Source organism: Bos grunniens, chromosome 3 (assembly GCF_055505025.1).
Source record: "Bos grunniens cultivar Pamir isolate PY7600 chromosome 3, Bosgru_T2T1.0, whole genome shotgun sequence".
Lineage (NCBI taxonomy): Eukaryota > Metazoa > Chordata > Mammalia > Artiodactyla > Bovidae > Bos > Bos grunniens.
Window position 1 is genome coordinate 87,005,672 of NC_141167.1, and position 26,052 is coordinate 87,031,723.

Genomic DNA, 26,052 nt, shown 5'->3' on the forward strand with positions numbered 1-26,052 from the left:
AACTTATTAATTTTGCCTAACTAAAAAATTTTTGACATTTTGATTCCACTCATTTGACTTAGTATGAATAGAATGCTAGATTTCTAATTTTAAAAAATAGATATGCAACAAGGGTTTACGGTATAGCACAGGGACCTATAGTCAATATCTTGTAATAATCTATAATGGAAAATAATCTGAAAAATAACATATGTGTATATGTGTAATGAATCACCTTGCTGTGCACCTGAAACACTGTAAGTCAGCTATACTTCAATAAAATATATATATTCAGAAAAAAAAAACAACTCGGACACTGCAACTCACAGGAGCATCCTGGCTGGTGACACACTGCTGTGCTGAGCTGATGAAACCCCTGGCCTCCATGAGGACACAAAAGCGCTGCACTCTCCCCCACAGACTTGCCCTGTCTGTCTCTTCATTTGGCTGATCTTCGTCTATATTCTTTATAATATAACCATTAACTGTAGTGCTTTCAGTCATTTTAGTGAATCATCCAATCTGATGGGGTTGTGGGAAGCACTCAATCTATAGTTAGTTGGTCAAAAGTACAGGTGGCCTCTAAGACCTGCATCTTATGTGGGGAAAGTCTTGTAACCTTATCTTGCGGGGTGTACACTAACTCTGGATAGGCAGTGTCAGAACTAAACTGGCGGACACCCAGTCTGAGAGAACTGGTATCAAAACAGACCCCTTTGAGTATTCAGCACAGTGCTGACCAATGCACGCATAAGATAAAAGTAGCTGAGGCCTGAGAAAGAACCACAGAAAGAATTCAATGCAAAAATAAAGAATAAAAAGAAGTAAGAAAACATGTAATAGGGAAGATGATAAAACCAAAACTTGGTTCTTTGAAATGATGAATAAAACTGATAACCCTATATATAATAAGATTAACGAAGAAAAAGAGAAGGCCCCCAAAACCAGTATCAAAGAATGAAAACTCATTCATGATTAAAAGAAAACATTTAGCAAACCAAGAATAAAAGAAACTTTGTCAGAGTACTATAGCAAGCACTACACTTGGTAAATATTGAGACCCTTCCTTCTGCGATCAGGAATGAGACAAGGGAAAAGGTGCTGGAGGGCATCTAGGACACTGGCAATGTTCTACTCCTTAACCCGGACAGTAATTACATAGGTGCTTGCTTTTTAGTAACTCGCTAAGGTGAACATAACCCACTCCAGTATTCTTGCCTGGAGAATCCCAATGGCCGGAGGAGCCTGGTGGGCCACAGTCCATGGGGTTGCAAAGAGTTGAATATGACTGAACGACTATATATACATATGTATACATTATATATATATGTGCACATTTTTTCCCTCTGTAAAGAGTATTGAGCATATGTATAAATCAATTTCATGTAGCTAACATGAAAGTGAGATAATTTAAACTAGTTTTGATAAATAATCTCAAAATTAATATTACCCTAGCTTAAAAGGTGGAGAAGGCAATGGCACCCCACTCCAATACTCTTGCCTGGAAAATCCCATGGACAGAGGAGCCTAGAAGGCTGCAGTCCATGGGATTGCTGAGGGTCAGACACAACTGAGCGACTTCACTTTCACTTTTCACCTTCATGCATTGGAGAAGGAAATGGCAACCCACTCCAGTGTTCTTGCCTGGAGAATCCCAGGGACGGGGGAGCCTGGTGGGCTGCCGTCTATGGGGTCGTACAGAGTTGGACACGACTGAAGCAACTTAGCAGCAGCAGCAAGATGAACATTTGTATTTTACACACTTTTCTGTACGTATGTCTATTTCACATTTTACAAAAGGTTTTTTCCCCGCTATGGGAAAGACTAATTAAGCTACTGTTATGACCTAAACTATATCCCTCCATCCAAATTCGTAAGTTGAAGTCCTAACCCCCAGTTCCTCAGAATATTTGAAGGCAGGATCTCTAAACAGGTGATTAAGTTAAAATGAGGTTATTAGCATGAGCCCTACTCCACTATGACTTGCGTCCTTATAAGAGGAAATCTGGACACAGGCAGGTCCGAGGGAGAATGACATGAAGACACAAAGAGAAGATGGCCACCTGCAAGCCAGAGAGACTACAGGAAACCCACTCTGCAGACACCTTGACCTTGGATTTGTAGCCTCCAAAACTGAGAAAAATTTCTGTCGTCTAAGCTGCCCAGTCTGGGGTACTCTGTCATGGTAGCCCTAGCAAACTAACACAAATTTCTTCAGACATAAAAAAACAAAGTCAACAACACACAGACTCTTGATATGTTAAAGAAGTTTACCTGCAATGAGGCAAGGTATGACTAAAAGAACCAAGGAGTATGAGGACTAATCAAGTATACTGATAAACTTAATAAACAACTGAGAGTTTTTGGAAAAAACTAACTTTTTATGTTTAAAAATGTGAAGTCAAAACACTAGATAACAATAATGATGGGAAAGGCATCCTAAGATCCCTCTGACGCTCCAGAGATACTTAGAAATACTGGATAACTGTATACTTTATTAGGGAAAAAAAGAGTTAAGCTAAGGAATAAAGCCTTGAGAAGATTCAAATATAAAAGAGGAGACTCAAGACTAATGACAGTAATAGAAGGCAAGCTAAAAACATGCAAAGTGTAGAAGCCAAGAGGGGCTTAATCTGAAGGAGGTGTTAGTCAACTATATTAAGTACTCCAGAGAAGCTGAGAAAAAGAAAGTCTGAAAAAAATCACTGGATTGGTTAATTAGTTGGTCATCTGTGAAATGACTTTCATAAAATGACGAAGAGCCTAATTCTAAGCAGTTAAGAACTAAGTAGGTGAACAGAAAACACACTTGTGGTTGCCGACGGGAAGGGGGTGGGAGAGGGATGGAATGGGAGTTTGGGGTTAGCAGATGCAAGCTGCTATATCTGAAATGGATAAACCACAAGGTCCTACTCTATAGCACAGAGCACTATACTCAGTATCCTATGATAAACCATAATGGAAAAGAAAAAAGTGTGTACATATATACGTATAACTGAATCACTCTTCTGTAGAGCAGAAACCAACACAACAATGTAAATCAACCATTTTCAATGAGAATAAAAGAACTAAGGAATTCCCTGGCAGTCCAGTGATTAGGACTCTGCACTTTCATTGCCATGGGCCGGGGATAAATCCCTGGTTAAGGAACTGCTGCTGCTACTGCTGCTAAGTCGCTTCAGTCGTGTCCGACTCTGTGCGACCCCACAGACGGCAGCCCACCAGGCTCCCCCGTCCCTGGGATTCTCCAGACAAGAACACTGGAGTGGGTTGCCATTTCCTTCTCCAATGCATGAAAGTGAAAAGTCAAAGTTAAGTCGCTCAGTCGTGTCTGACTCTTAGCGACTTCATGGACTGCAGTCTACGAGGCTCCTCTGTCCATGGGATTTTCCAGGCAAGAGTACTGGAGTGGGGTGCCGTTGCCTTCCCCGGGTTAAGGAACTAAGATCCATCAAACTGCAAGGCGTGAGTAAAGAAAAAAAAAAGAACTAAGGGTAGCTGACAATGACAGTCTGAACTGAGCAGAGATTCAGAAAAGACAGCAGTGTAAATCAAGGCTACACTTAATGATTTTCATAGGCAACAAGGTTTTACATGACTTCATCAATAGAGCTTTTCTGGTAGGACAGTTTGCCACCTGAGAGGCAGGTTTGATCCCTGGATCAGGAAGATCCCCTGGAGAAGGAAATGGCATCCCATTCCAGTATTCTTGCCTGGAAAATTCCATGGGCAGAGGAGCAGGCTACAGTCCATAAGGCCACAAAGAACTGGACACAACTGAGTGACTGAGCACATCAATAGAAATGAATAAGGAAGAATGGAAATAAAGGCTCGAAAGCAAAAAGAGCAGCTCAGGGTTCACATTGTGACTATTAAGAGGACAGAGAAAAAGACCACTGGAAAATCCGGACTGTCTCTGTGTGCACAGGCTGGGATGGAGAATGGAGATTTGGAAAAATAGGAGGCATTCCGCAAAGGGAGATAAATCAAAAAACTGTCAAGCAGCTGAGTTTTGACTATGAACCCCACAAGGTAATACTCTTGGCAGCTATGCTATTTTCTCCAATAATGATCAGCAGCCCTAGGGGTAGGGGTTAGCAATGCAGAAATGATAAAAGACCAGGAGGCGAAGCAGAATAGTGGAAGCAGCTGCCAAGTCAAGCCCTTCTGCCAAACCCCTCCGGTCCCTGACTTCTCCTTGAGAAATCTCACAGGTGATCTCACACGTCCTCCATACAAAGCCACATCCAAGCCTGCTGGAGATCTTGTTAAGAAACAGATTCTGACTGAGTAAATCTGAGGTGGGCATGAGCCTCTACACTTCTAACAAGCTCCCAGTGATGGCAGAGATGTTGGCCTGCACACTACACTATGAGTGCAAAGAGTGAAGTCAAAGTGTTAGACGTTCAGGCGTGTCCAACTCTGCAACCCCGTGAGCTGCAGCCCTTCAGGCTCCTCTGTCCAAGGGATTCTCCAGGCAAGAATACTGGAGTGGGTTGCCATGTCCTCCTCCAGGGGATCTTCCCAACCTAGGAATTGAACCCAGGTCTCCTGCATTGGAGAGATTCGTTACCATCTCACTCAAAGTGTTAAGGAAAAGTACCTTATGTTGGTTTAGTTCAGTGGCACTATCTGTGATTCTACTATTTGTCAATAATCAGTCTCTCTCCAGAGAAGGAAATGGCAACCCACTCCAGTATTCTTGCCTGGAGAATCCTGTGGATGGAGGAGCCTGGTGGGCTGCTGTCCATAGGGTCGCACAGAGTCAGACACGACTAAAGTGACTTAGCATGCATGCATGCATGGGAGATGGAAATGGCAACCCTCTCCAGTATTCTTGCCTGGAGAATCCCAGGGACGGAGGAGCCTGGTGGGCTGCCGACTATGGGGTCACACGGAGTGGGACATGACTGAAGTGACTTAGCAGCAGCAGCAGTCTCTCTCCCCTAGTTTTTATTTTTTTTTAATCAATTTTTTCATCTGTCAGTATTTTGACACTTATAACGTCAAAGTTGTTAAATAATAGTAGCAAGTTTGACGCTTATAACGTCAAAGTTGTTAAATAATAGTACAAGTATTTGATTATGTGCCAAAACCTGTTACATTCATTCATTTAATTCTCACAAGAACTCTTAGAAGTAGTACTATTGTTATCTTCATTTTACAGAATAGAAAAACAAGTAACTTGCCCAAGGCCACTCAGCTATTATGTGGCCCAACCCAGACTAAACAGTCCATGGAATTCTCCAGGCCAGAATACCGGAGTGAGTAGCCTTTCCTTTCTCCAGGGAATCTTCCCAACCCAGGAATCAAACCCAGGTCTCCCGCATTGCAGGCGGATTCTTTACCAGCTGAACCACAAGGGAAATCCAAGAATAATACTGGAGTGGGTAGCCTACCCCTTCTCCAGAGGTTCCTCCTGACCTAGGAATCAAACTGGGGTTTCCTGCATTGTAGGCTGATTCTTTACCAACTGAGCTATCAGGGAAGCCCTCCAACCCATACTGGCTCTACCTAAAAACTGCCTCTCCAGAGCAGGATGCCAAAGGTCCTGAGGGGCTATTCTGAGAAGGCGGAGAGGAACTGCGGGATCCCATCCCTACAAAGTGGGAAATGCAGAGTGGGCTGTAACAGGAGATACTAGACTGGGCAGCTATCAACAAAGAGATCTCCAAAGAGATTGCCAGCCACTGAGTGGAAATCGGCATAAAAGAGGAGCATCTGATTTCAACGAGTTTACACGTGAAATGAGTGAGAAAATTAACGTGGATATTAGAGTCAACTGAAGGGCATAGGAATCAGGGGGCTGCAATTTAGTTCGCGTGCATTTGTGCAGTTTCCTGGAACTGTGGTTCTCAAACTTGAGAGCATTTCTAACAGTTCTTAGATGAGGACGACGATGATAGTAATGATGATAAAGCTAGTCTGGGGACCACGCCTTCATAACCACCATCACAGTGAAAAATGTCATTGTTTTTCACCACCCAGTCATAAATATTCATCTCTAATTTTAACATTCAAATTAATTTGGAGTTTTTGAAAACTTAACTACAACCAAATCCGAGCCATTCTGCTGACGGTATTCGTTCAGATTGTTTTTAAAGTTTTCAGAGATAACTGAAGCCAACAAAAGTCAACGTTTGCTCGCGTCTCGTTTTGCGCGTCTTGCCCCTTTTCCCGAGGACGCCCTTCGAAGCGCGTAAAGTGAGAGCAACCGCGCGGCAACCAGAGTTAAGGCCGCCAACTGGCCGGTAAGATAAGGGGGCAGGTCGCTCGCCCACCCCGGTCGACGCCGCGCTCCGAAGTCCCCCGCAGGCCCCGACAGCGCCCCTGGCCTCGCCTGCGCCGCCGCCTGCGGAACCCGCCCGCTGCACAAACGCAACCCACCTCGCGGACTCACGTCTCGGGTCGCCCGCCTGCCTCTCCGGGAAGACAGATAACAGACTTGGCAGCTAGCGAAGATGGCCAGCCGCCCGGCAAGCCGCCGAACACCTCAGCTGGGGGCCTGCCTGGCGCGCGTCCTCATCGATTCGCTCGGCCGGCGGCTGAACGTCCTTCCCGGACGCGCGGCTGATTGGCCCGTCAAGGGGGCGGGGCCGACCTCCGTCGGCCTGCTTTAGGCCTGCATTTCTTGATCCTCATAAGCTGAACTCTCCAAGTGAAATCTTACTTCGAAGCCAAATATATTAAACGGGTACGAAGCATATTTTCTTATCCATTTATTTTCCTCTAAGTTCTAGAATACTTAATATTTGCAATAAAACCCATAAATCTGTTCTGAGCATAATTTTTTTAATGGGGCATAATTAATGACAACAGTAGTCCTGTAGTATTGGGTCTGGGGAAGGGTTGGGGAGTGCACGCTTTGTGGTAATTGGAAATACTAAGTTTTGCTTTGATTTTGTCCGTAAGTACTGGCCTTGCAGGTTCAGAAAATTCTCCAAAGAAGAAGTAATGAATTTTACACATTAGGAGGAATGAGAGGTGTACATAAGATTATTGGCAGCAAATTTCAAAGTATGTTAAAATTTGGCATATTATGTAGTACACTTGAGTGTGTATGTTGCTTTTCACAATTTTTTTTAAACTAAAATACACCTGACACAAAATTTATCATCTTAACCGTTTTTAAGAGTAGAATTGTCACTAAGGACATTTATATTGTTGTGCAAGTATGACCACCACCCATCTCCATAAATCTTTTAATCCTGCAAAACTGAAACTCTGTGCACCTTGTAAAATTCATTATTTCCTCTTTGCCCAGGGCAACCACCAAAGATACTCATCTCTATGAATTTGTCTACTCCAGGTACCTTGAGTGGAATCATATAACATTTGTCTTTCTGTAACTGACCTATTTCACTTAGCATAATATCCTCAAGAATCAACCACGTTATAATATGTATCAAAATGTCCTTCCTTTTTAAAGGCTGAAATTATTCCATTGTATTGTATACCACAGCTTATTTATCTGTTGGACTCCAGTTTCTTTCACCTTTTGGCTCTTATAATGCTGCTATGAACATCAGTGTACAATATCTCTTTGTGACCCCGATTTCAATTATTTTGAGCATCAGTTCAGTCGCTCAGTCGTGTCCGACTCTTTGCGACCCCATGAATCGCAGCACGCCAGGCCTCCCTGTCCATCACCAACTCCCGGAGTTCACTCAGACTCACGTCCTTCGAGTCAGTGATGCTACCCAGCCATCTCATCCTCTGTCGTCCCCTTCTCCTCCTGCCCCCAATCCCTCCCAGTATCAGAGTCTTTTCCAATGAGTCAGCTCTTCGCATGAGGTGGCCAAAGTACTGGAGTTTCAGCTTTAGCATCATTCCTTCCAAAGAAATCCCAGGGCTGATCTCCTTCAGAATGGACTGGTTGGCTCTCCTTGCAGTCCAAGGGACTCTCATGAGAGTCTTCTCCAACACCACAGTTCAAAAGCATCAATTCTTCGGCACTCAGCCTTCTTCACAGTCCAACTCTCACATCCATACATGACCACAGGAAAAACCATAGCCTTGACTAGAAGGGCCTTTGTTGGAAAACTAATGTCTCTGCTTTTGAATATGCTATCTAGGTTGGTCATAACTTTCCTTCCAAGGAGTAAGCGTCTTTTAATTTCATGGCTGCAGTCACCATCTGCAGTGATTTTGGAGCCCCCAAAAATAAAGTCTGACATGGTTTCCACTGTTTCCCCATCTATTTGCCATGAAGTGATGGGACCGGATGCCATGATCTTCGTTTTCTGAATGTTGAGCTTTAAGCCAACTTTTTCACTCTCCACTTTCACTTTCATCAAGAGGCTTTTTAGTTCTTCTTCACTTTCTGCCTGATGTCATCTGCACATCTGAGGTTATTATTTCTCCCGGCAATCTTGATTCCAGCTTGTGCTTCTTCCAGCCCAGCGTTTCTCATGATATACTCTGCAGTGTGGCCAAAAAACAAAAACAAGTAGGTTGTGGAGAATTCGGAACTCTTTCGGAACAGAATTAGTTTGATCCCACTTAGAGGTAAGTGGGATTGCTGGATTAAACAGTAATTCTGTTTTTCATTTTTTGAGGAACCACCATACTGTTTTCCACAATGGCTGCACCATTTTGTATTCCCTTCAACGGTGCACAAGAGTTCCAATTTCTCCACAACCTACTTGTTTTTGTTTTTTGGCCACACCACGTAGCATGTGTGATCTTAGTTCCTGCATCAGGGATCAAACCTGTACCCCCTGCATTGGGAGCACAGCCTCAACCACTAAACCACCAGGGAAGTCCCTATTATTTTTTTTTTGATAGTGGATCTCCTACTGGGTGTGAGGCGGTTTTCAGTTGCATTTCCCTAATGATTAGTGATAGAGTATCTTTTCACATGCTTATTGGCCATTTGTCTGTCATCTTTGAAGAAATGTCTATTCAAGTCTTTTGCCCATTTTTAAATTAATTTTTGATAGGAGACCTTTATATATTCTGAATATTAATCCATTATCAGACATGACTTGCAAGTATTTTCTCTGATTTCATGGGAAATACCCTTTCACTGTTATGTCTTTTAGCTTATCTCAATTTTTAAAAACACTTAAACATTTAAAAAATGAAATTTGGGTAATTCCCTGAAATCCAGTGGTTAAGACTCAGCACATTCATTGCCGTGACACAGGTTCAATCCCTGGTCGGGATTGTGGGGTTCAATCCCACAAGCTGCATGGCATGGCCAAAAAAATAAAAATGAAACTTGAATCAGACCTCTGAAGCTTCTGCCAGGGAGAAATCAAGGTCTGTACCACCCTCCCATCCCCACTCTCCTTCCATGAACCCCCCAACTAAGGAGTCAGAGAATGTAGATACTCCAGTTCTCTTTTCTCACATGAAGCTTCTCACATTTACTTCCATGCAGAAGACAGTGAGGATGCACAGAAAAAATGACATATAACCAGATAGCTATTGAAATAAGGTAACTTTTAGTGCTTATTGTCTAATGCACTGCAAAGGGAAAACGAATACCCAACATACTGGAAGATCTTCAAGTTTTCTCCCTGACAGTGATGGAGGTAGAAGACATAATTTTATGAACACTTTTCACCATGAAGTTGATCTGGTTTACCTCAAGAAACTGCCCCCCCTTTTATTCCCCTACTTTTAAACTTAACACTCATGACCTGCTATAATATCTAGAATGTGTAGTACTAAGTATGAAAGTACACTAAAGGAGACTGGCCTGTTTTTAGCAAAATTCTCTTCTGCATACCTGAGAGGTAGGAAAACGGTACTATTGAATAGCCACAAACTAATCAGATTTTGTTTCTAAAGTACTCAGTTCAATGTAGCTGCAATCTAACTTAGAATTTATACATTTTGCCTGGCTTTTATTAATCAACTTTCACAGTATATTCAGGGTAGAAAGTTCTCTAGATAGTGAATAAAAGAAAAGACACAAAAGTTGCCGAGTAAACTGGAGAAACAGCATTCTAGACTTAAAACCAGAGACACTGAGAGACAGGAATAGTTTAGGTGTGAAGAGGTCTTTATTGAAATAATAGCACAGTTACACTTCTAATACCTTTTCCACTTGTATACAATAGATTAAAAATGCTTGCTACATACAGTGCACAGACAGTTCAATAATTAGAACCAACTCAAATGCATTTAAAATAAATAGCCTATTTAATAATTTAAAGTAAATTACTGTACAATATGAAAATAAAGGTACATAAATGTTAGGATCTACAATACCATAGAAATAAAACCATTATTCTGAATTACACAAAACAGTGCAAGAAAAAAAGTCCAAATAAGCTTTTGGAGTGCAAAATTTAAATTTCCCATTTTAAATTATCATGCAGACATAGCATTTCAAGCCATGCTATAGTCTATGGCAAAGTCTTAAATTTTTAAGAGGAAAAATGCTAGCCAGTAAATTTACTGTACCGTCAAGTTCTGCATCACATAACGCTGCTGCTCTGCCTACAGTACAGTTTAGAAGGGAGGTATCTTGTTGCATTCAAAAAATTGAAATGAACAAGTTTCTGAAGCAAACACGTTTACCTTTTAAGCCTGAAACAAAATAATATGACAAAGTAATAATTATATCCCTGGGTTTAAGAAAAAAGAAAAGGCCTATACCACATAATGCACTAAGAAGCAGTTTTCCATCCATTTTAAAACTCCATAATGATCCTTAGTTAAAGTAACAATGTAACTCTGGAGAGACATAAAATTCTGACCTCTAGCTGAAAAGTGATACAGTATCCTCAGGGGTTGTGAGAAAAGCAAAAGTAATTTCTGAATACCTATGTTTAATCTGTGTAGAACTTGGTTGCGTTACATGTAGTAATATGCTTAAAGTATAGTTCAGTTTCAGTATGTATATAAAACTGTTATTTAGGCAAAGATCAAGGAATGCATTTAATACTAAACCGAACACACATCATCCACCTTGACTTTGAGTGCACACTGACAACATAAGAGCTCTTCCGCAGACTTTGGCAACAAGACTACATACAGCAGGTCACAGCAGCACGAGCTCACGTGGAAGACTCAAAGCACTGCAGAATAACACCACCCAATAGCTCCTATCACAGGGGTACATGGTAATAAGGGGCCTCCTCGTGCTAAGCCACTTTCCAGGTCAACCCATGTTCTTCAGCTTCGTAATGTTCACAACTCAGTAGTCTTAAGTCTCTGCTTTCACTGCATAGATTGACAGTGGCTGTACTCTATCCATTGTAAGTCCAGAGGGTTACAGTTCTGTCTGCAGAGGATGACAGGAAGGAAAGATCCTGGGTGTGCCATCTGCACTGAATCACTTTGTCTTTGTGTTCCCCCACCACCATTATAGGAAGCTGTTTGGTGAGGTCTCCTAAATTAAAGAAAAGAGATTTGATTTACATTACAGAATATGTATAGATTTCATAGGTCTCCTATTACTTTAAGACACTACAGTATATAAAAGCCTAACACATTAATATAGTACACTGAAAAGTTTAAACAGTTTAAATTACTGAAGACCTAATTACATGAGCAGTATTTGGTAACACCTGCACAGCAACATGACACAGCTGCCACTGTCTCCCTGAAACTCTCTCACTCTTCCTATCTCCTCGACTTCAGTGCCACTACACCCCAGTCTCCTTTGATGACTGCCCTCTTCTTCCTGACTTAAATTCTGGTGAATCCTAGCAGTCAGCTTTCAAATTTGTTTCCTTTCTACCTCACCTGCTACGAAATTTCATCCAGTACCATGCTACCATAGCCATTTAGATACTTACACCATCCATGCATATTTCATCACCAACCTTGACTTCTCATCTGAGCTTCAGGCTGGTATACAAGTAGCTATTTGACATCTCATTTGATTGCCTTACCAGTCATCTTAAGTTTAACTTGTTTAAAGCAAACTCTTGATTTTCTTGCCTAAACCTGTCTCTCTCCCTACCTGTCTTCCTCATCTCAATTAATGGTACCATCTGCTTTGCTCATGCCAAAAACCTAGGAATCAGCACTGATTGCTTTTTTCCCTCCCTGCCCAAATCTAATGGAAACAAATTAAAATACATTCCTAATTCAGTCACTTCTTACTATTATACCTCCCCGTCTACAACCCTAGTCCAAGCCACCATCATCTCCCATGGAACTGGTCCAGTTGCTTTCTCACTAATATTTATACTTATAATCCACTGTCCCTATAACTCAAAATTATTTTTTAAAATTTCAGACCATATCACTCCCTGTTTTAAATCTTCCAAAGGATTCTTATTCTGCTTTTTAAAATGCCTACAAAACCCTGCCTCTGATTTATTCTCCTGTCTCTCTTTCCTTTGGTTCACTAAATTCCAGCCACACTGGTTTCCTGTAGTGTCATGATTAAACCAAACCCATTCCTGCCTCAGCACCTTAACCTATGGTCTGTTCCTAGGGTCCTGGCATGGCTTGTCCTTCTCATCAGGTCTCTGTGCAAATGGCACTTCTTGGTGAGACCTGCTCTAGCCTGTCTAGCATAGGTTTCCCCTGTCTACCTTGTTACTTTCTCTAACCTTGATAATTTTTTAATAGCACTAGCCAATACCTAAAATTACACTGTTTATTAGTTTGCTTTTTATTGGCCTCTAAAGTGTAAGCTCCATCTGTAAGAAAGTTACCTGTCTTATTCATCTCTCTATCTGTCCCTAGTTGGTATACAATAAACACCTGCTTAATGTATGTTTTAAAACAAAACTAGATACTGGAAATATACAGATTATATTAATACCCTAAGTATTTTAAAGTAGGAGTAAATAGGAGTACATAAATGTATATTTTAACATTTACTATCATTGATCTCAAAATGATCCAATATAATAAATGTTGATTCTTTTAAATATTTTATAAACCATTTAACAATTCACTTGGTTTAATAATTTGTCACAATACATTACCAAGTAATTTGCTCATAAAAGCTATAAAACTGAAACCTGAAAATGATGTATAGTCAATTACACTAGATTAACATAAAAGAAAGACCCCAAGTACAATAGGAAAGACTAAAAAAAGAGGGGAGAGCAACTTCCATCACCTTGTAGGTCTGTCACCTTTATTTTCATGTCATAGGATCCTGTTAGCAAGTAGTGAGCTCCAGGAGAGAATCGGACAGAGCGAACATCACTGGAATGAGGGTGGTAACTTTGCACCATTCTTCCTCCTCTTATGTCATATAACATGCAGCTGGAATCTTCTTGTCCTGTGGCTAAAAGACGGCCACTAGGATCTACAGCTACAGATGCCACTGCACTGCCTGTAGAGCAGGAGGAATGAAAGTTTCAATATGCAAAAATCAATACAGTTAAACTTCAACAGCTATTTATTTTCACTGAATCATACACTAAAGATTTAATAAGCTTGTTAATACTGTTCAGTTATAGAAGAATCCAATAATCAACTGATAAATACTTGCATCCTTAGAAGCAAGATTCTGTGAGAAATGAGAAAGATCTTTTTTTTTTTTTTTGGTCCTCTGGGAGAACCCCCTGGAGCTTTACCTATAGTGCAACAGATGAGCCACCTTTCCCAATGCCCCACTGCTGGTTAAGTGTCCAGAATTCTCCTATGCCTAGCTCAGAGTCTAGCTGGGAACAAAAGATTAAATAACAAAATGTTTTAGGACACAGTGCGGAAAATATCTCTAAGCAACACATAATTAACTACCAACAGGAACTGAACCAAAAATAAGCTCTGAGTCCACAGGTCAGACCCTTTAGGCCATACAACAATGCCTCCAAGGGGATGCAAAATGGTTCTCAGGGGACAAAAAAATCCTAAATGTTAACAAGGGTTTGGAGCCCTTCAAAGTTTAGCCCTACCAAACCAAAATCTCATTCCTTAGTATTTAATTTCTCTTGTTAGGAAAAAAATAATTTTGTTTTTCCCCATAGGGGAAGCAATAATGAAAATAAGGTTGACACACACTACTGTAAACCAAAGTGGCCTGGGAAGAAAAAGGGGACCTAAGTCAGGTCCTGAAGAACAGTAAATAGTATAAATAAGAGAGAATGCATTTACATAATTACACATACATGTAATTAAAAATAATCTTTGCTTGAATTTTTGATAGAGAAAAGAGGCTATCAGGAACAGTTACATGAGAAGATGTTTAAAGGAAAAGAATAAAAACATTTAAGGATAGGTAGTTTAGTTTGGCTGGAGTTACTTGATTTAGTACGTTAACATAAAAGGTAGCTTGTAGCTAAGACATAAAGGCAGGTTAGGGCTAAACCTGTCAAGCATCTTGAAAGCCAAACTGTACAGTGTGAGCTTGTTCCTGTACAGAATACAACATCACTGCAGGTTTCTCAGCAAGAGACTTACATGACCCAAGGAGTGCTCTAGGAAGATTAATATATGTGAAAGTGTGTATCAAATTAAAATGGACAGACTACAGAAGGGAACCCACTGGAAGATAAGATAGAATAGCAAAATAATGAAGAAAATAGGGCCTGAATGTTGACACACAGATTTCAGGAAAAACTGAATAAAGAATCAATAGTCTTGGCAATTAACTGCCTGACGGGGGGCAAAAAAAAAGAAGTCAAAAATGAGCCCCAGATTTCAAATCTAGATGCATAAGGAAATAAGAGAACCATTATCAAAAACAGAGAAAATGGGAAGAAGAGAGGATATAACGAGTTTAGCTTTACACATGCAAAGTTTATGGTGACAACGGAAATCTAGGTTCATTTATTCAACAGTTATTATAACACTACTGCTTTGGGCCAGGCACTATGGTAGGTGCTAAATCTACCCTGAGAAATAAAATATATATGACTGCTGCCTTTGTGAAACTTAAAATATTTGTATTGAAGGAGACCACACACAAATATATAATCTTAAGTACTGATAAAGGAAATAAATGAAGTCTAAAGGAAATAAATGAAGTTCAAAGACAGAAATAACAGTAAGGTCCCAAATTAAGGCAAAGAAGACTTTTCTGGCTAGGTGCTAGAAAGAGCTGAGACCAAATATGAGTAGCACTTGACCATGTGGAAGAGCATATATGAGTTGATTCAAAGTACAGAACAATGTCCATGAAAGCTGAGAGGAGAAAGCATTTTCAAAGAAAACAAAAAAATTAAGAATGAAAGACAGGCGTTTTCACTTGGAAAAGTACCTTAGAATTGCTATTAAAAAATAGAAAGGCAGAAAAGGACTCAAAAATAATGGCAGAATACTGTGTCACTCTTAAGATACCAGTATTTTAAAAGGTGATCTATATAACACAAAGAGCAGTAACCTCAGTTTACATGGAGCAATCCTTGTTAAGTTAAAAAAGTAAGGCAAATACGCTACAATTTGTGTCTGTGTATATGTGTGTTTAAAGGAGAAGGGAAATTATACACAAACATTTTGGTTATATACTTACAGAGTATTTCTAGAACAATAAATAAGAAACTGGTCCCTTAGGGGAAGACACCAAGAAATGGGAGTAAGAAGACAATGATCTATAACCTTTTGTTCAATTTCTGCCATATGTATGCATTTAAAAATGTTCTTTTAAAAGGTCTGAGTTCTAAAATGCCCTGCTAACAGAATAATTAGGGCATGATATTTAATCTCCCTGGGTCTCGATTTCCTTAGTTGAATATTATTTTTACAAATAGAATAACAGATGAAGGAATTTAAGAATTTAAAGTAAATTTAAAGTAAGAATTTACTCAATAAAATACCAAGTATTTAGTTTATATTGTTCCTATTTTTTAATATTTTGCAGGGGCAAAGAAGTAGGTCAATGCAATTTATAAAGTTTCTTTCTCATATAAATGTATTTAAATTCCAGAAAAACCTACCAGTTCCATGGAATGTTGTGCCAACAACACGAACACAGCTTGGTACTCGAAGATCCCAGAATCTAACAGTCTTATCTTGGGAACCAGATGCAATCATCCAGCCACTCCAAGTATAAAGTGCTAAAATATGCCCTATAAAAGATCACAGAGTCAGTTATTACTGTGGGACAGTACTTTGCTATAACACATTCAAAGCTAAGTATTCTTTATTGTTGAGAATGTTTATAATCTAGTTACTCAAACTGTGTGGTAGAGATTTTCCACATATATCAAATATATTGGCAATTTTCAAAAAATTAAATTCAGTAAAACTTGTATCAAAATCATAAACCTTTTGTGATGAGTCAAATATTTCAGGACATCATAATTAGTACTGAAAAAAAAAAAGTACCATTTGAAATTATGGCAAATTTTCCAAAGAGGAAACACAGGATTGCAGGGTTACATCACCAGCTTTGGACGGGAGAGATCTGGGGAGATACCTCTGTTCTGTCATGATCAGCCGTAAGATAATGAGCAAGTCATTTTGCCTTTTCAAATTTTGCTTTTTTCACGTATAAAATGGAGACAGGAACTTCAGGCTTATAAGGTTGTTGTGAGGGTTAAATTAAGGAATTATGTGTATAAGTAAAGGCTTTAGCAAACAGGAAAATGTCAGCTACAGTTACTGTGTTGTTATCGAAAGTTCATGACTTAGTTTTTGAAATAAAACGTTCTTCTCCTGAAGAAATCCCTTTTGATGCAATATACCCTCATTAATGAAAATGCATTGGGGAAAAAAGCATGAGATGAACAAAAGAAAGAGTAGCATCTGAGACTGATATCACATACCAGTATGTCCACTCAGAGCATGGAGGCCCTGTCCTCTCTGACAGTCAGTTGTATAAATGTTACAATCCCCTGCTCCAGCACTTATCAAAATAGCTCCACCACTTTCTGGGCCTTCCATAAATGCCAAGTCTCTAATTGTCCCATCATGCATACTAAATTCCAGATCCGGTCCTGAAACAGCAATAAGAATTTTAAAAAAAGACGCTGCTCAACTTACTGTGATAATTTAAAGATTGTTAAACTGCCTCCAAACTGACCAAGAGGAGAAGAATGGTAGAGTGGTATGCTCTATAATCATTTGGGGATTGATATAATAATCAATTTCATTTTACTGAATAAAAACAAAATCTTCAAGAAATCAAAATATCGATTCAGTTACCACCATCACTAAAACAGAGCCATATACAGAGTTATCTTCTTGGCTTAAAAGCCAAGATAAATCTCAAAAGAAAATGAAAGAAAAAAACAGATACTCTAGAAAATTTCACGAATACAAGTCTGGAAGTTATTCACCCAGCCACCTTGTAAGAACTTACTAAAAAAGAATAATGCCTCATGAATGCAAGCAATTGTAAACAATTCTTAAGGGTATATTCTTGGATTTTACCAAAAACAGTATAGAGCTGTATTAGAGACACACATGGGGAAACATAAAGAACACACTAGGAGGCTATTGCTTACATACTCGGCCCCTACCTGTTGCATTACAAGTCTCTGCATTGAAGGGCAGCACTTTGACGTATTTGTCATTTGACCCTGTCGCAAGTAACTGCCCACAGGGACTCCAGGCCACACAGTAAATGGATCCTTTGTGATGTTTATTCCTTTTAAAACGTACCACTGGCTGCTTAGGTATGTCATGTGCACTGGAAAGAAAAATTGCAAAAAGATATTTCAATTTCTTGCTTAGTAAATGAATGTGAAGTTTCTGTATTATGGTTGTTCTTGAGGGAGAGAGCAAAAACGTATCAGACAACATGTTAATAACACTTTTCAAAATCTTAGATGAAACAAATTTAAAGCATATTTAAAATCAAAATCCAACCATAAAAAATTATTAACCATTATTATACTAATCTTGAGTCTTATTTCAGACCACATACAGAACAGGATATTTTTAAGTCTTCATATTTTTCATGGATTTTAATTCAGAAACTCAAAAGATTTCTAAAAAAGAGCTAGTAAGTCTTCCAAATTTAAAAAGTTCGATAAGCATTTATTAAACATATAATATGAGCAACTGCCTGGGGCAAAGAAAAGACAAAGGATAGAGAAAAATTAAAAGCAGCTAGAGCTCTGTCCTGAGTTTAATATATCTGGCAGAGATAGATGTTTCACGACTGTCCACATACAGTAAAGGAAGTATTGAATATAAATGTTATAGTCCAATACAAAGTACTAGGCCTTAAAGGACAGGGAGAATTATTATACAAAAAGATGAAGGCAGGTGAACTGCTTCAGTGAAGACAAAACACAGTAGAGACCCCGGTCCAGCATACAGCATGGGAAAAAGTCTGTGGGACTGGGAGAAACCTGGGGCATTCCAGAGACTGAGAAAGATAGGATGGGTGAGCAGCTGCAAGTCCAACTGAGGAAGGTCTTAAATGCCATGCTCCTTGAGAGCTTGGCCTTTAATGGGAGCACAAAGTGAAGAGGAACTAAAAAGTCTCTTGATGAAAGTGAAAGTGGAGAGTGAAAAAGTTGGCTTAAAGCTCAACATTCAGAAAATGAAGATCATGGCATCTGGGCCCATCACTTCATGGGAAATAGATGGGGAAACAGTGCAAACAGTGTCAGACTTTATTCTTCTGGGCTCCAAAATCACTATAGATGGTGACTGCAGCCATGAAATTAAAAGACGCTTACTCCTTGGAAGGAAAGTTATGACCAACCTAGATAACAAAGGTCCGTCTAGTCAAGGCTATGGTTTTTCCAGTGGGCATGTATGGATGTGAGAGTTGGACTGTGAAGAAAGCTGAGCACCGAAGAATTGATGCTTTTGAACTGTGGTGTTGGAGAAGACTCTTGAGAGTCCCTGGGACTGCAAGGAGAGCCAACCAGTCCATTCTGAAGGAGATCAGCCCTGGAATTTCTTTGGAAGGAATGATGCTAAAGCTGAAACTCCAATACTTTGGCCACCTCATGCGAAGAGTTGACTCATTGGAAAAGACTTTGATGCTGGGAGGGATTGGAGGCAGGAGGAGAAGGGGACGACAGAGGATGAGATGGCTGGATGGCATCACTGACTCGATGGACGTGAGTCTGAGTGAACTCCGGGAGTTGGTGATGGACAGGGAGGCCTGGCATGCTGCGATTCATGGGGTCACAAAGAGTTGGACACGACTGAGCGACTGAACTGAACTGAACATTGGTTTACTGGAGTAGCCTCTTATTTGTACTTTAAAACATAGGCTTAAGGCCTTATTAGGTATAATGATAATATCAAGTCTCTGTAAGAAAATGTATTAACACATGTTTTTGGAGATCCATCCTAAAGGGTGAAATGACATATCCATTAAAATACTTCAACAAACAAAAAGGATGAAGCAAATACAACCAAAAATCTTGAGTTATTGCATTTCAGTGTACTAATCTCCACTTCTGTGTATGCTTAAAATTTTCATAATTAAGAAATTTTTAAAGAACAAGAAATATTGATAAATCTTCAATTCTTAGAAGGTGTTTAATAGTGATAGAGAAAATAAATCAGATCAAAAGATTCTCTTTTCAGTTGCATATCGAGTTCATTGCTAGGGCCAACTAATTTTGTTTTTTTTCTTTTTTTAAATTTTATTTTATTTTTAAACTTTACAATATTGTATTAGTTTTGCCAAATATCGAAATGAATCCACCACAGGTATATCTTCAAATAATTCTTTAAATGGATTTTACCTTCATCCATTTTGCTCCATCTTCACTGCCATCACACCAGCCATTGACAACAGCCTCCTCCTACTTTTCTCTTAGCATTTAATCTTACTGTCATCTGACCCAAAGTTTATCACAGTACTGTTCTGTTGAAAACTTCCAGCAGTTTCCCTCTGCAGTCACCATAAAATCCAAAATGGACACAAAGCTCTGCGTAATTTAGTTCACATCTACTTCTGTAGCCTTATCACACTCTGCTCACTGTACTCCAGCAGATCTGAACTCGTTTTGGTTCCTTAAAAAGCCAAGCTCCTTCTCCTTTCATGATCCCTCTAACCTTATCTTCTTCCTTGTTTTCACATGGCTAGGTTCTATCCACCCACAGATCTCAACTTTAACACCTCTTCTTCAAAGACGTCCTACTCTGACTCCCCAGTTTCCTCATCTCTCCATCTTACTGTTACAGCACCTTATACTTTCTCTTCAGAGCACCTATCACAATGTATAATTACATTTATGAGTTTGTCTATCCGGATAATGTCCACCTTCTCCACTAAAACAGAAGTTCCATAAGGTCAATAAATATGTTTGTTTTACTCACAACTATCCCCAAAGCCTAGCACAGAGAAGGAGCTCAAAATATATTTGTTAAATAAATGAATTTATTTTTCATAAAAATCAGTTTCTTTAAGAAGAGTCTATGAAACACTTGTGCCAGCATGAAAAACACAAAAAGGGAGAGTCAGTTTAAGATCAGATGAACCCTAAATATATAAAGTCTTTGGCACTGCTTCCTAATTGTTTTTTGCTCTTTTCCACTCTCCGATCTGGAATTCTGCCTATTCTCTCTCATATAATCCTATAGCACCAATACATGACATTACTATCACCTAACGTGATCCATATTCTTTTTCTCAACTTTTAAATGCTACTACAGACCAAAAGCCTAAATTTCTAGTTTCAGATACAGAGATATACCAAAAAATGCAAATAAATAAATAATCTCACCCCTCTGTTCTCCAAACGGGTTATAATAAAAACAAGCCTTAAGGGTTGTAAAAAATTTCCAAAACACATTATGATACGTACTCCTTTTCATATTTAAAATTTTAAAGCTCTGTGGCTTGTTTTGCTTGAATGTTTTTGTCTACGGGTATGAAAACTATTCCATTTGTGACCATTTCTCTAACCACAAAATCTACCAAATACTTTATGCCCATTTATTTTGACAGTAAAAGCCTTAACAAATAAATTGACAAAAAAGAGCCCAAATCCAGTTTTCTGTGAGATTACGTTTAAGATATCTGCTTTCTCAGTAACTTTAAAGAATTAGTTGTATACCTAATACATAAGGTCATATGCTTGTTTGTTTTTTTTTTTTGCAACCTATGCCTTTAAAGATATATCCCTTATTTTCAAACCCCATAATCTGTTAAAACAAGAGAGTTTAAAATCATAGTTACGTTGACCAAATGAAAACTCAATCTTTCTAGGTCAAAATGGTCAAATATCACACACCGCAACCTAATACTTCTGTGAAGCTATTAGTATAAGACATTTAAATTTTTCTCCAAGTCTATAACTAGCATTACTTTGTCTTTATGTAATTTAACTAGAATATAAGGATTTTGTGGATTTATTTTAAAAATGAGAAAAAACAACAGAAATAAAGAAAACTGGGCTACTGAGTGGACAGGGGCCTAATTAAAAACATTTTATGAAAAACAACTTATAAAGTTAATTGGTGATTCTTATATATATTTCCTAAGTATTGAAAACAAAAATGTAAAAGCTTAAAAAAAGGAAAAGAAAAACACTACTGAAAAGGTGATTCTTAAAAAGGGGGCCATATAGCTAAATTTAAAACTAAAGCAAAAACGGTACTACAAACCATGTCTCCTTACCTTGGATCAATCACTTCTGGATAGGCACATACTCTCAGAGTTTTTGAATTTGAACCGACAGCATATAGACCACCACCTGGATGAAAAGCCACTGCTCTAACAGCTTGTGTGTCTTCTAGGGTATTAATACAAACAAACTGCTTCTTTGATTTGTCATCCTATGGGCAGAATGAATATGAAAGTCATTCTATGAAAAAAAGAATTTGAAAGAATTCATCTTTATCCCATTTTAAACTCATTTGAACTGTATTATTCACTTTATCACTTTACTGTTCACTATCAATACAAGCATACATTCTTTTGAATGGCAAATCTAAAATAAACCAAATTTTTCTGTTTTTGCTACTCATTGCTAAACTAAGCTTGGACGGCTCATAGACATTCAAGTTTTTCTTCTTTTCTATGACAAAAGACAAAGCATAAGAATATGCATTCTCATATTAAGTTCTCTTCAACTGTCAAGAAAAAAACAGCCCACATTTGTAGTTCTTACAATAAACCATTGTTCATGTTTCTAAAAGTAGGAAATATAAAATAGTATTATTTAATCACTTTAGGGTTAAAAAAAAAAGTTTACCATTATCTCCAGCAATGAATACTCTACTATTTCAAATTCAAATTGTAAAATACCCTTTTAAAACTGTAAAAATGGTTTTAATCAGGACCTTTAATTTCAGCCTCATTTCTGTTTTCAACTGTCAACTTGTCTGCTCACCTCCCTCCTCTGAGGAAGGAAAACTCTCGACCAGCGCTGTATAAAAGCTTTGGTGACTCCTACTATTGATGTCATCTGAAACCACCCTGCTACCCAGACTAGGACTGGATCCTGGACCTGGAACAAAGCCCTCCAGGCTGGGGGTGGTGCAGAGACCCACCTAAATTTTGTCTTTGTGTATATACTTGACATTCATACTTTCCAAAGGCAATTTACTTCAGCTCTGATTGTATGCTGAGTCCTCTAGAACCCATAGTGATTATATCAATGAAGAGATTATGCATCTCCCTACCCAAAGTTTTATGTATGCAGCAAAACATCCTCATTGGGGAGTAGGAGGTAAACCTGATATATTAGACTCTGTCTTATGTAACTGAATTCTTATATTATTCATATCAATGTATTTGACTAGAAATACATTTTCCATTAAGCCATATACAAGGTTGACTATTTACCAAATGAATAACACGGGTAGCTAAGAAAAACAGAAGGGAATGACTCATTGATTACATGGCCAATGGCACATTAATAATAGTTACTGCTGCTGCTGCTAAGTCGCTTCAGTCGTGTCCGACTCTGTGTGACCCCATAGACAGCAGCCCACCAGGCTCCCCATCCCTGGGATTCTCCAGGCAAGAACACTGGAGTGGGTTGCCATTTCCTTCTCCAATGCATGAAAGTACAAAGTGAAAGTGAAGTCACTCAGTCGTGTCCGACTCCTAGCGACCCCATGGACTGCAGCCCACAGGCTCCTCCGTCCATGGGATTTTCCAGGCAAGAGTGCTGGAGTGGGGTGCCATTGCCTTCTCCAATAATAGTTACTAAGGGTTGCTTTATAGCAGAAGTGGCAGAGCCACAATCTTACTTGCTCTTCTCCAGTGTATTTAAATTTATTAAAAGTCCGCTGACATTTAAAAAATAGACTTCACATAAAAATCCAACTTTCTAGGTTTTCTTGAAAATCAAAAGCACTGGAAACATTAGGTCAGCATATTTCTTTGTGCAAGGGACAAATATTCTTATGAACTTATCACAAAAGTAATCAACTTTATTCATTTATGTCACCTGTTTGGTCCCATAAGCATCTGAAATAATAACTTTGTTTATGGGATTAAAATTTGAACTAGAGAAAATTAGACAGAGTGAAGGTGTATACTAGTTAGGGAAGGATATCTGGTTCCAAAGCAGAAAACAAATGTATTGATGCACAGTCCAAAGGAGTAAAGATATTAAATATCTTAGCTAACTAACCACAGGGTTCAGAGAGTAGTGACACAGCTCCAATTCATGCACCAAGATCACCAGTGAACCATTAATATGAATACTCTCAAAATGTTATTTCTCAGCAACCCCTTCACTTCACTCAGTGAAAACTCAACCACCTTGAGATTACTACCACTATTAACAATAAGGACTACATAAAGATGGTTCTTTCCTTAAATTGAGAATTCCTTGACAAGTAAATATACTTCCTTTGCAAGTAAATATAAAAATAACAAAACCTCCTTCCCCAAGTATTACCTCTTCCTCTCTTGATCTTGATAGATTCCCTGAAGAATCTCCAAGAGGTGGCTTAATGACCGAAAGTTCTGATGAACTGTGTGAATAGAAAGAAATTCAAGTACCGTTTACTCTGAATATCAAAACAGGAACTAATTTACTCTTTCAATGTCTTAATATTTATTTCTTTGGGGGTTATAACATTTATTTATAAGCCACACTGATCCCAGTCATAATTACTCTCTGGAGCCATCTGTTAAGAGATGCTAGATTCCATAACACGAAGCATAGTTAGTTGTAAGGAAGGAATGAGAAGCCATTCTGGGAAAAAGACTAAGTCAAACTGTACAAATTTCATAGTAAGATGTCCACTACCTTTTCCCTGCTTAGTTCCAGAATCCTGGTCACTTTGGTTAAGTTTTAACCCAAGGAGGAAACTGGATTGCTCTTTAGAACAATTATCTGGACCAAGAGAAAAGACTAACAGAAACTAGACAGTTGAGGGTCCCACAATAACACAATGTTTCTGTTTAATCACTTTTTTGTAAGACCAACAGGTAAACAGATGCATCCATACCTGTGGCCCTTCCTTCCAACTAGTCATTTTAAAAAAATACCTCACTTCTTACAAATGCTTGAAGAAAGCCTCCTAAATAAAAAAACAGAGTCTAGGAAATTCCCTGGTGGCCAATGGTTAGGACGCCATGCTTCCACTGCAAGGGACACAGGTTCCAACCCTTGTCAGGGAACTAAGATGCCGCAAGTCATAGGACACAGCCAAAGCAAAACAAAATTTTTAAATGGAGACTAAAGACAATTAAGGAAACAAAAGCTACCAAAATATAATTAAAATCCTTAGAAATACAAGAGGAAACAATGCAAGAAAAATATCTATTTAAAAAGTTAAGGAAAATTAGAGAATAATAAAGAGCTTGAAAGATAAAAATAATACCAAAAAAAATAGAAAACAGAGCTAAGAAAATTGTTACATAAATGTTTTCAATATTCTAGTATTTATGAATCTAGATTAAAAGAGCCCATGAAGTATCCAGAAAAATGAAGTAAAACAGACCTACTCTGATATCATCATGAAGCTTTAGAACATCAGGGCAGACAAAGTCCTAAAAAATTCTACAGTAGAAAAAGCAGCAGTCCTCATTCAAAGGATCAGATCACAATGGCATCAGACTTTTCAATATGTACATGACCATAAAGTGATGCCTTTGAAACTCCGAGGAACGATTTCCATTGTAGAATTCTTTACTCAGCTATACTAAATGAAATATTTAGACACGCAAGGTCTCAGAAACTTCTCTGATGTTGTACCTCTTTTCAGGAAACTACATGAGATCCTGAAAACAGGGAATTCAATACAGGGAAGAGGCAAAGGAAACTCCCAAGAGAATAGTGAAGGACTATCCCAGGACTCTCCAGGCCTGAATAAAATGGCTTAGAAGTAATGAACATACAGTGAAGCAGGAATGATCCTGGAGGGGTGTTTCCCAGAGGGGAAAGAAAAAGTACCTGATATTTTTTACTGTAATGAGGAGTTTTATGATTTTACAGTTCTGTCACAGTATCTGCAGATAGTTTAGTGATAGGTACCAAGAAAAGTAAGCATGTGCACACATACAGATGCACACCAAAAATGAGGCAATTACTCTCTCCATGAAAAATAAACAGTTCTGAGAAAAGGAAATATATTTGTATTATATGACTCAGTTGTAAATAACATTTACATGACCATAGTAATGTTAACACTAGTTAACCTATCTTGTTTAGTTTTTTTAACAAAAACCAACATATATTAGAAGAAGGTGTAGACAAAATTAATGTGTTGTGGGTAAGTAGTATGGTACCTAAATCTAACTGGCAGGGAATCAAGGGATAATAAAAACATCAATAGAAGCATATTTTTTCAGAAATGTGGAGACACACAGAAAAGAAACAGCTATCTAGGTTGAAAATGGCAGCCTACTAAAGATAGAAGTCATGGACAAAGATGGGTAAGATAAGGGATTCTGTTTTGTCTTAAGCCTTAAAGTGCTATTTGTCCTTTTACACCATGTATGTATATTACTTAGATAGAAATAAATTTTAAAATTTGAGTTCTAGTTGAGGGGTACATGAAAAAGTTTTATATAAACTGTAATAAAGCAAGTATTAGATAAATTTATGTCCTTAAGTATAAAACTAGAGCTTTTGATACTAAATCTATAAAGCCAGTTCTATACAAATGCCAGGAGCAAGTTATGCATTTTAAAATGAACCACTCTAAGGTGGTTTAAGGCTATAATAGATGAAGAAAATGCTCAAATATTTCCATTGCATAAGTTAACACCTGTTTACTAATGATAGCAAGATGAAAATTTTTCTCTGACTAGTGAAAACATAAACACGCGAGAAGTCTCAGATGCTGTAACTACCAGAGCTGCCAAGACTCTTACTGCAA

The 26,052-nt window shown here is 38.5% G+C and overlaps 2 protein-coding genes and 1 long non-coding RNA gene across 20 annotated transcripts in view; 1 reads left to right on the plus strand and 2 right to left on the minus strand.

The window, feature by feature from the left end:
- Nucleotides 1-6,526, minus strand: part of CLCC1 (chloride channel CLIC like 1) — a 33,130-nt gene extending 26,604 nt beyond the window's left edge. For 4 of the 6 annotated variants that reach the window (XM_086391577.1, XM_086391575.1, XM_086391572.1 and 1 more), the window contains exon 1: nt 6,367-6,526. The gene's annotated coding sequence lies outside the window, so the exon portion shown is untranslated. The remainder of the gene's footprint in view (nt 1-6,366) is intronic. The other 2 variants (XM_086391576.1, XM_086391574.1) reach the window with 1 other exon arrangement.
- On the plus strand, nt 6,512-16,112 carry LOC147375966 (uncharacterized). The gene is made up of 2 exons (XR_015160600.1): nt 6,512-6,673; nt 15,773-16,112. It is a non-coding gene; the product is annotated as an uncharacterized LOC147375966 (long non-coding RNA).
- The window catches only part of WDR47 (WD repeat domain 47), a 78,535-nt gene continuing 62,456 nt past the window's right edge, over nt 9,974-26,052 (minus strand). For all 13 annotated transcript variants that reach the window (XM_086391551.1, XM_086391545.1, XM_086391553.1 and 10 more), the window contains 7 exons: nt 23,622-23,697; nt 21,386-21,543; nt 17,310-17,479; nt 16,614-16,784; nt 15,783-15,914; nt 13,019-13,237; nt 9,974-11,326 (listed from right to left, as the gene is read on the minus strand). In XM_086391551.1, coding sequence (XP_086247677.1) covers nt 11,184-11,326; nt 13,019-13,237; nt 15,783-15,914; nt 16,614-16,784; nt 17,310-17,479; nt 21,386-21,543; nt 23,622-23,697 — 1,069 coding nt within the window. In that variant the 3' untranslated portion in view covers nt 9,974-11,183. The remainder of the gene's footprint in view (nt 11,327-13,018; nt 13,238-15,782; nt 15,915-16,613; nt 16,785-17,309; nt 17,480-21,385; nt 21,544-23,621; nt 23,698-26,052) is intronic.